The sequence below is a fragment of the Orycteropus afer genome, unplaced genomic scaffold, assembly GCF_000298275.1.
Source record: "Orycteropus afer afer isolate SDZICR_OR568_19922 unplaced genomic scaffold, OryAfe1.0 scaffold00761, whole genome shotgun sequence".
Lineage (NCBI taxonomy): Eukaryota > Metazoa > Chordata > Mammalia > Tubulidentata > Orycteropodidae > Orycteropus > Orycteropus afer.
Genome location: NW_006922348.1, coordinates 602,555 through 613,803, shown reverse-complemented (window position 1 = coordinate 613,803; position 11,249 = coordinate 602,555). Strand labels below are relative to the sequence as shown.

At 41.4% G+C, this 11,249-nt stretch overlaps 1 protein-coding gene across 1 annotated transcript in view; it reads right to left on the bottom strand.

Moving 5' to 3' along the window:
* Positions 1-7,903: 7,903 nt before the first annotated feature.
* The window catches only part of HDAC8 (histone deacetylase 8), a 536,169-nt gene continuing 532,823 nt past the window's right edge, over positions 7,904-11,249 (bottom strand). The window contains exons 10-11 of the mRNA XM_042783233.1: positions 8,201-8,306; positions 7,904-7,914 (exon numbers count right to left, since the gene is read on the bottom strand). Of these exons, the coding sequence (XP_042639167.1) occupies positions 7,904-7,914; positions 8,201-8,306 (117 nt within the window). The remainder of the gene's footprint in view (positions 7,915-8,200; positions 8,307-11,249) is intronic.

The window sequence follows — 11,249 nt, the reverse complement described above, 5'->3', positions numbered from 1 at the left end:
TTTAAGATCCCAGTTGCTACTCACCAAAGTAGGAGGTGGAACAATGTTTTGTGTAGTATGTTATGCCAATTAGCTTGATGTCCCCTGTGACTATGGTCCCGAGCCCACCGGTTCAACTACTTGGTCCTTCTGGGAACCTGGCTGTGACCAGGAAGTGACGACAACCTTGTCCCTTTTTGATTTTAAGATCAATTATATACCTACAGTAATCAAGACTGTGTGGAGGGATAGACACATAGGTCAATGGAACAGAATGGAAAACCCAGAAAGACAGAGAATAAAATAATTGCCCTAGGATGAATGAGAATTTTGGAAAAGAAGTGGGTGGTTCTGGGGAGGTACCTGGACATTCTACCCTGTTACCAGACTGAGGAGGCTTTACACTGTGAACCAAGGAAAGATCTGCTTTCCAAGACAAATGAAAGCATCCTAGAATCCCTACAGTACCTATGAATGGAAATAGCATCCGAGAAACATAAAAATACTTGCCCCAGTGCCTTATTTTTCCAGCAGTGTGCAGGTACTGCGATCAGATTTTGTGAACCAAAAATTGGGACATAAAATCTGATTATTGTCTTTTCCTTAAAAACAAAGAAACATTTATTACTTTATTTTCTGACTATATAACAAAAACATGGGTACTCTGGTAGCATAGTGCCTAAGGCACCTGACAGCTAACCAGAAGGCTGGCGGTTCAAACCCACCAGCCACTCTTTGGAATGAAGGTTTGGCAATCTACTTCTGTAGTGATACTGCCTCGGCAACCCAAGGAGGGGTCATTATGAGTTGGGTCTGACTCAACGGCACATAACAACAACATAAAAAAATACATGTTCATGGTGGAAACTTTTGAAAAATACAGAAAAAGTAAAAAGAACAAATAAAAATTACCCATAATTCCAGTCCCACCACCAAAGAGAACTACTTTTAGCATTTTGTTATATTTTCTTCTAGTGTTTTCTCTGCATATCCATGGACACACTCATTCACACACATATATGTTTATATTTACAAAATTGAGATTATATGGTATTAAACCATTTTGTATCCTGTTCTTTTTAACTTAACACTGTCCATGAGCATATTCTCATGTCACCAAATTATCTTCAAAAACTTGCTTTTTAATTGACTGCAGCAAATTGTACCATGTAGATGTACCATGATATTATACCACACTTCAAATATAACATATAAAAGGAGAATGCATCAAGGATATATTTCTGTAAAACTACACTCTCTTCCCCTGATAGCCTCCCATCTTTGGTATCCAGGCTGGAACCTGAGAGTCACTTATACCTATTCCTTTTTTCTTGGTCCTGTATAAATGACCTACTGCCAAGTCTTCAAACATCTCTCAGCAATTCCTTATTTCCACTGCCACTATTTTAGTACAGATCCTTGCAGATTCACCCTTGGTTTACCACCAGGATGCATTCTGAACATCATTGCATCATGCCATGTTCTAATTCCAGAACCTATAGTGGCTCCTAATTTTCTGTATCAGCCTCAAATTCAAGGGACTCTGCAATCTGCCCCCTCTTGCCCTATCCAAGTTTCCTTTGCTTACAAGGACTTCCTCACTCCTATCTATTCAAATCCTCCTAGCATTTTGAAAGCAGTACCCCTAAAGTCTTACTCCCCCAGCTTCTTATCATTATACACTGATCTGTCCTAGGGGGTTATTTTTGAATCATCAACTAGACTTCTCAGCTGTTTATCAGAAGCAGGGACCATGTCTTAAACTTCTCTTATATCTCCCATGTCACTAGGCACATGGGTGGTTAAAAAATATGTGTTGATTGATTTAGCTGGGCTTTAAAGTGGAGACACAATAATACTTCTTAAAATTAAACTGGCTCAGAATCTAACTTTGGGAGACACTGCAGGATGAGAAGGGTTTACTTGGGTCAAATGGAAAAATCAAACAGGATGATGAGCAGACTTGACTGGACAATGTTCCAAGGAGAGGAAGGACACCAGATCTGGGTTCAAATCCTGAGTTCACCACTTGTTATGTGACTATGGGCATGTTACACAACATCTTTTGACACTCACTTCATATCATATAAGCGAATGTGAAGATTAAATGAGATCATGTATATAAAGCATCCAGTCACAGTGTTACATAGTAGACTTTCAATAATGGTAGTTCCCACCTCATGGATTTGGGTAGATCTTTCATATTTTCATAAATAATGTGTCAAAGTTTTCATGGCAGGAAAGGGGAGATCAGGGAAGGACATCACAGAGATTCTCACCTGAAGTTGTGTGAATTGACTCAGGGTAACCTTGACAATCCTGTTCCAAAGTCCTTCAGTCTTTCCTTGGGACCAACTCTGCCCTTCATTTTATCCCCATGGCTTCTCAGGAAGCGAGAGAAGGTGTGGAGGAAAGCTTTGTGTCCATGGTGTAGAATCCCACCAAGGCAGGAGCACTGCTTCAAGCTTGCAAGCCTGCAGCCCCAGTTGCTAGTCCATAGAAAATTGTCAATCCCAGACTTCAGGTTGTCAGAGGAGGTGCTGACTACACTCAGCAGAATGGTTCCTCTGAGAATGTTATAGGTGGATCTCAGCTTGGGGTTGTGGTACCATAAATAGAGTGGGGCTGTTGTCCACAGCATAGTTCAGGCAGCAGGAGTGGGTGAACGGGCTTCTTCCACCTTCTGACCTTCTCATTTACTTCTCTACTTATCTCAAAATGGAACTAGAAACTTTGGATTACATATGATAGGGTGATGTGGGACACAGACGGTATAGAGGACTAAACAGGCCTAGGTTGGGTGCCAAACTTTGAGTGTCTTTCTCCCATTTCCAGAGAGACATAAGATTTTAGGTGTTTGGCTGGATCAGCCACATGGAAAGAGCTAGGTGTGCAGTGCAGGGATGGAAAGGGTTTACTACAGTCAGCTGGAAAAAGCAGAGAGGTAATGACTAGACTTGACTGGGCAATGCTGCCAAGGAGTGGAGAGGTACCACAAAACAAAACAAAACTAAACAACCCAAACTCACTGCCTTCAAGTAGATTCTGACTCATAGCAACCCCCTTTGGGTTTCCGAGGTGGTAAATCTTTACAGGGGTAGATTGCCCAGTCTTCCTTCTGTGGAGTGGTTGGTGGGTTTGAACCACCAACCTTCTGGTTAGTAGTCAAATGCCTTAGGCACTGCACCACCAGAGCTCCTTGACAGGAGGGGTACCAGGAAGGCTAAACAGCCGAGGCTCTAAATCAGACAGACCTAGGTTTAAATGTCTACTCCACCATTTATTAGCACAGTGTGAGTATACAGTGTTTAGCAATTATTTGTTGAATTAATAAAGGTGACCTTGAGAAAGTCACTTATCCTCTCTGAGCCTTAGTTTCCCCATTTGTAAGATAAAATAGTAGCTTCTATTCTTATTACATCCCCTGTGTTGTCTCTCTTCACATCTGCATAAGTTTGCTGTCCCAGTTCCCCAACTTTGCATTATAGAGGATGCCATGCTAAGCCTTCACCATAAAGAGTCAGAAAGGGTGGATGTGCACAAGGCCTTTCTCTTCTTTCACGTCTTTCTCCTCTCCCTACTTTCCTCCTCCTCCTCCTCACCTCCTGGCCCTATTTGTTTCCTTTTCTATCAGAGGCAAACTCAGGATACAGTTCTGGGAACTCAGAGCAAGTGTAGAAACATCCAATTACAGCTCCAACACATACTCACAAATGTGCAACTCACCTCCTACCACACACATACATAGAGTACTGGGCCTGGGCTACAGCATGAAGCACTGTGCCCCCTGAGGACTCCTACTTGATTCAGACATCATCAGTACCAGAGACCTAGAAAAACTCACACTTCTACCCATGTGTGACTATGCAGAGCCAATCAGGTTTAGGGAGCTAGCCTTCTCTGTGGACTGATAACATCAGCACTGTTCCAACACTGGAAGGCTAACTATGAGCCAATTTCTTTGGAGTAAAATCAACCAGAGGAAAGGAAAACAAGTTTGAGCACATGAAGATGGTGTCAGGATGATTTTACTTACAGTAATGGCCATGAACTAGGCAGAGTCATCCACTCTGCAACCCATAATTCATTGTGAATATGATACATATCTTCTTTTTATTTCTTATTTTTTAAAATAATTTAATAATTTATTATTGTTGAGAATATACATAGCAGAACATGCACCAATTCAACAGTTTCTTCATGTACATTTCTTCATGTACATTTCTTCATGTACATTCAGTGACATTGATTACATTCTTCGAGTTGTAACCATTCTCACCCTCCTTTTCTGAGTTGTCCCTCCCCCATTAACATAAACTTACTGCCCCCTAAGGTGATACATATTTTCAAGAGAGCTTGCTGGCAGGGAGGAAAAAAAAAAAAAAAAAGAAGCTATTTGTGGAAGCAAAAGAGAGTTTTTCTCTGTATGAAGCTAACAACTTGAATTGACTTTCCATGGTTGCATTTTGTCTCCCCCCAACCCCTCTTGAAAAGACCAATGAATAGTTAAGATTGGATAAGATAAGGTCTAAATTTGCTTGTTATTCAGTCATTCTGTAGCATGTGGAATGCATCTTCTATAAGATCAGCCTTCTCAGGTTTGATTTCTAATAGGTTAAAATCCCATCTATTGTGCTTCTAAAGGGATGTGGTATTCAAAGGCTGAACAAATTCAACTAGAAACACTGGCTAAACTCCCTCTTACAGAGTGGAACTGAATCCATCCACTCCCTTATTGCCATCTCACCTCCCCAAATCAATTTGAATCTCTCTTTTTTTTTTTCCTTTTCTCTCATTCTTTTTTTTTTTTTTTTTTTTTTTTAATGAGGGGGTTGTATAGTGAGAAATGGCTAGCTTTGCTGGGGTTTTTATACATAGGAACAAATGACAGTCTTGTAGACAAGTACAGGAAAATCTTTCAAAATGCAGAAAATTCAACAGTCTTTTCCACACTGACCATTGTCATGGCAACACATTATCTGATGGCAGAAGCGTCAACAGGCTGGAGGAGCACAGTTCAGTATAGCAGGTTAGCCTGACCATTTTTAGTAACATTTGGACTTCTTTCTAGCCTCATTTCTTCAGGTTTAACTGAATTTCTTTCAGGTTCTGGACTCGTTGTGCTCTGTTAATTTGCATGGCTAGAATGTAATATTTTGTCAATATGAAAGAGCTGGAAATGTAAAGTCAGAACACTTCTAATATTCTACAGCCACTGTTCTTGCTATCTGCTCTCCCTAGCCCCTCCCCATACACTCTTTGCTACTTAGTTTTTCCTCTTCTCATCAATTCTTTCTTATACACAGCATTACTTCCCCCATCTAACAACTGCAACTCATTTATCAATCCCAGTACTTTCACCATATTCTTTTTATTTTTTCTCTATTCTCATTTTAACATACAACATCTAGAATCTTAGCGTTGAAAGGAATCTTAAAAGTAATTTAGTACAATCACCCTCCCCCAATGCAAAATCCCCTCTACAATATGGCTGCCAGTGATTGTCTAGCTTTTCCTTGTGTATCTCCAGAGACAGAGACTGCATGCCCTCCCAAGGAGCCAGTTCCACTTTGTTGTTGCTGTTGTTGTTATTTGCCGTTGAGTCAGACCCAACTCATAGTAACCCCTCCTTGGGTTTCCAAGGGAGTATCACAACGGAAGTAGATTGCCCAACCTTCCTTTTGAGGAGTGGCTGCTGGGTTTGAACCGCCAGCCTTCTGGTTAGCAGTCAAGTGCCTTAGGCATTACACTAATTGTTAGAAAATTCTGCCTTCTATTTTTATTGAATGAAAATCTGTCCTTTCAGAATATCCACCATGGGTCCTAACTCTGTCCCCTGGGGCCGCAGAGACTCTTTACTCCTGCTGCTCTGTGGCAGCCTTTCAGAGGTATGAAGTTCAGACTACACCTCCCTGACCCTTCTCCAAAAAGTCCCAACTCCTCCAAACAGCTGTCTTGGAGTATGGGCTCCTGTCCTCCCTCCATCCCCACTGACCTTCTTGAACATACTCCTAATTTGTTTAGAGCCATTTATAGGTGAGGTCCACACTGCATCAGCATCTCTGGAGGGCACCTTGCCCTGGTGACTCACACTGAGCTCTGTATTGACAATAATTGCTAACTCTCTTTAAGACAAAATGCTGCTAAGCCATGTCTTCCCATCATGTATTTGTCCAGCTGCTTTTTAGGATCCAAATCCTGGCCCATACGTTTTTTCCCTGTTTAATTTCATTGTAGTGTAAGCAGAATATTGCTTTAGTCTGTTATGATCTTTAAAAATCTTGACTTAAATGTAACTTACATGTCCTCTAATATCTTCCTTTTTTTAAAAAATTTACCAACTCTCATCCTAGTCTCTTATCTCAAATCTTTTTAAAATTTATTCCTCTTTCGAGTTTCTTACTTTCCTAGTTGTCTTCCCTTTGAATTACTTTCCATATGTCTTCTCTTGCTTGTCATCTCCATTTCCTCAATAGCAAGATGTCACTACTCTCTGGAAGGTATATGTCTGGGTGCACGTTCAGGAAAGCATGAGGGCACACAGATATCTATCTGCACATATGTTGTTGTTGTTATGTGCCGTCGAGTCGGACCCGACTCATAGCGACCCCTCCTTAGGTTGCTGAGGCAGTATCACTACGGAAGTAGATTGCCCAATCTTCCTTCTCATCTGCACATATGTAGGTATTATTAAGCAGCTGGAGAAGCTTGTTTAGTTTCTCGGTTTTGATTGCTTTTTCTGTGTTTTACCAGGATTTAGAGTCTGGATAGGGGGAAATGGCACAGTTGGAGAAAGAGGGGGAAGGAAAGTTGGTTCAGCACTGGTCCCAAGGGAAAGAGGAAACATTTCCTTGGTCTGAGAGGTGAAGGAGGACAGTAGGGTAGAATATCTGTGGTTAATCAGGGCTGTAATACTGAGGGAAGGAATAGAGAAGGGCCAGGAATAGAAGGACCCTGAGGCTTTAAGGGTTGGACAAAGGAGGAGGATTTTGTTAGGAAGTAAGGACTTGTGGAGTTGGTAGACATTGAAAGGGCAGAGGGAGGTGGCTTGAAATCATAGGGTCAGGAGAAGGCTAAGGGCTATCGGATACCTTAGAAGGGGCACTAAGCCTCCTTGTGTGCATAACCTTAAAGTCTACAGCTAATTAACTTAGAAAATTTTCTCTGGCCAATGGATCCTGGCATGTGGAGTCCCTGCCTATGGACTTTGCTGTTGTCATAGAATGGGCTCTGCTAGAGGATGTGAGCCTTAGCAAAGATCCACAAGATACAATGTATTCCCCCAGACTAACTTCAGGTTAGAACAGACCTCCCTTTCATGTTGAATTCTCTTCTAACAAGGAAATCAAAGAGGAGAATTGGTGCTATCTTGGACATTTTATAAATAAACACTGGAGTTTTACTCTCCAGGATGGGCAGTATGATACCGAAGACTACTTAACTGTGTAAATAATTATACACACATACATACAAATTCAATTAAACAGGAAAATGAGTGCCAAACATACTTAAAAATAATGGTAGATGAAGTGAGTTGAATTGTAAAGCAGCAGCTGGGTTGTGGTGTAGGGTGGGGGTGGGGTTCTACTGGAAAGCTGAGGACAGTTTCCCCAAATAGCTAGTGGATAGTGTGATCAAGACAACAGTGACCTGATGACTGCCATTTTCCCTCTACCTAGAATAATTCTAGGCCAGCCTTAGGGAGGAGAAGAAGGATAAGGCAGCAGCCTCATTTCCAGTGCTCTGGATGAGACTGGAGAATCCACTCCCAAGGGTTTCAGAAACCCTGACTATTCATTGTAGCATGGCAGTCTCTCAAGGCTCTACTGGATCAAGGAACCACACTGAAATAGAAGGTCTGGGAGTACTCGCCACCCACCCCAAGCATGACTTGACTTAAACTTCTCTCATCTTAAAGAGGGTTTTATTGATGACCTTTTGAAAGAAAAAGGGATTTTAGGGTATACCTTAAAACTGGTTTTCCACTGGTGTGTCTACAGCTGAGCCTTTTGTCCTTCTGAAGGTGACATTAGCCAGCCAAATGACAATTATAACCAGAATGGCCAGTGAGGAATTCTAACTAAAAGTTGTTAGGTCAAGAAAAGGTTTCCCTCCCAAGTCAGTAAAACAATTATCCATCAAAGTCAAATTGTATTTGGGGAAGCCCCCACTGATGGGCTGGGTAGAATAAGGAAGGTAGGACTCAAGGGATAGTGCTCACCTTTGATACAGTTGAGGATTTGCTGGACTCGGTGGGGCTCATTGCGGTCTGGTCGGCAGCTTGGCGTGATTTCCAGCACATAATCAGGACCATATGCTGTGAAAAACTGGAAGGAAAAGAGAAAAGCCAAAACACTAACTAAACCACATAAAATCTCTAAACCAAGCTGTATACAAACATAACAATCAAAAGAACTCACCATTACCAACAAGGTGAAGGAGGCCTAGCTGGGCAGGGGAGGATGAGACAGCAGGAAGCCCGGTCCTTGTGGCACCACCTCCTTGTTCAAAGGCTTTCATGACAACCCATTGCTAAATTCTTAATTTGTTGTTCAAGGTTCTTCCTGCTTAAGTCTCAGCTTTCCCTTTAGCCTTAGTTCCTGCTGTTCTCCTGCTATCTAGCCACACTAGACTGTGTTGTGCTCCTCAAAATCATACCATGCTGTCTCCTCTTAGGATCGTTGGCTCTTTTCTTGGGCCTGCAAAGGCCCTCTCCTAATTCCTGCTGCCTGTGTAAAACCTCCCCATCCTTCCAGGCTTAGTTCAAATATGAGCTGTCCCTCATTCTCTACCAACCCACAGAAACATTCTGGTGGTAGCTCTCTTATGGCCCTTGTTCAACAAATAGCATTTCCCTAAATATCACATGCAGGTCACTGCAATCGCTGCTGTGGGGGCTAGAAAGATGGACAAGACCCCCCCCCCCGCCTGCAGCCTTTGATGTGTTCACAGGACTTTTTGCATTGCCTGGAGTTTTCAATATTGACCTGATCTCTTATTGGATTATCAACTCCTTGGAGGCAGACAGCACCTGTGTTTTATTCATCTTCTTGGTCCTCACAGGTCATGGCAGCTACTTAATAGTTTTTGTGCACTTGAATTCTTTGTCCCAGGAATGTCAAACTAGCCTAGTTTCTCTACTTTATTTTTTCCTTCTTAAAAGCAGAGTTTGTTTTTAAATTCAGGGACGCAAAGGCTTATGGATTCTATTTTTAGCTCACTAGATGATTTCTTGTAACCTCTGGTAAGTCATAATATCTGATTCAGCTTCTCTAGTAGGGCTTCCTTGGGGAAAGACACTCTATAACAAAGGGAGTCATTCAATTGGGATGATGAGTCTTTGAATGGTAAATATACAACGTGACTATTTTTAATTTTTAACAGAAATGATATCTGTGTACAATCTCTGGTGAGAGAGTATATGTTCTTTAACATTATGTGCTGTCAATAGTGACACTATTGGATAGTAAGTAAACAGGGAAATTAAAAAACCACAGGAAAAAATGGCATAGAGGCTAAGAAAAAGGGATGTTAACATGTGCCATGAATTTTGGGCCATTTGATGCCTGTTGTTGTTAGGTGCTGTCAAGTTGGCTGTGCCTCATAGAGACACCATGTACAACAGAACAAAACATTGCCCAGTCCTGCACCAGCCTCACAATCCTTGCTATTCCTGAGCCCGTCATTGCAGCCACTGTGTTAATCTATCTTGTTGAGGGTCTTACCCTTTTTTTGCTGACCCTCCACTTTAAACCAAAACCAAAGAAACTCACTGTCATTGAGTTGATTCTGACTCATAGTGACCCCCTTTGGGTTTCTGAAGTAGTAAATTTTTACAGAAGTAGATTGCCCAGTCTTCCTTCTGCAGAGTGGCTGCTGGATTTGAACTGCCCACCTTCTGGTTAGCAGTCAAATGCCTTAGGCACTGTACCACCAGAGCTCCTTTACTAAGCATGGAATGGTCCCCTCTGACAACATGACCAAAATGGGTGATATGAAGTCTGGCCATTCTTGCTTCCAATGAGCCTTCCAGCTGCACTTCATCCAGGACAGATTAGTTAATTCTTCTGGCAAGTCCATGATACTTTCAATATTCTTTGCCAACACCACAACTCAAAAGCATAAATTCTTCTTTGACCTTCCTTATTCACTGTTCAGCTTTCACATGCATACGACGTGATTGAAAATACCATGGCTTGGGTTCAGCACACCTTAGTCTTCAAAGAGACATCTTTGCTCTTTAGCACTTTAAAGAGGTCTTTTGCAGTAGGTTTGCCCAGTGAAATGCGACCTTTGATTTCTTGACTGCTGCTTCCATTGGTGTTAATTGGGAACTAAGTAATATGAAATCTTTGACAACTTCAATATTTTCTCCATTTATCATGATGCTGCTTATTGATCTGTTATGAGGATTTTAGTTTTCTTTATGTTGAAGTGTAATCCATACAGCAGACTGTAGTCTTTAATCTTCATCAGTAAGTGCTTCAAGTCATCTTCACTTTCATCAAGCAAAGTTGGGTAATCTGCATATCATAGGTTGTTAATGAGTCTTCCTCCAATCCTGATGCCATATTCTTCATGTAGTCCAGCTTCTCAGATTATTTGCTCTGCATACAGATTGAATAAGTATGGTGAAAGGATACAACCCTAACACACTCCCTTCCTGATTTTAAACCATGCAGTATCTCCTTATTCTGTATGAATGACAACCTTCTGGTCTATGTACGGGTTCCTGATGAGTACAATTAAGTGTTCTGCAATTCCCATTCTTCTCAATGTTATCCATAATTTGTTATGATCCCCACAGTCAAATGCTTTTGCATAGTCAATAAAACACAAGTAAATAGCTTCCTAGTATTCTTTGCTTTCAGCCAAGATCCATCTGACCTCAGCAATAATATCCCTCATTCCACATCCTCTTCTGAATCTAGCTTGCATTTCTGGAAGTTTCCTGTCAATATATTGTGGCAACCATTTTTAAATTACCTTCAGCAAGGTTTTACTTGTGTGTGAAATTAATTACATTGTTCGATAATTTTCACATTGTTGGATCACCTTTCTTTGAAATGGGTATCAATATGGATCTTTTCCAGTTGGTTGTTCAGGTGGCTGTCTTCCAAATATCTTGGCATAGACCAGTAAGTGCTTCCAGGGCTGCATCTGCTTGTTGAAACATTTCAGTGATTATTCCATCAATTCCTGGAGCCTTGTTTTTCACCAATTCTTTCAGTGCAGCTTCAACTTCCTTCTTCAATGCCATCAGTTCTTGA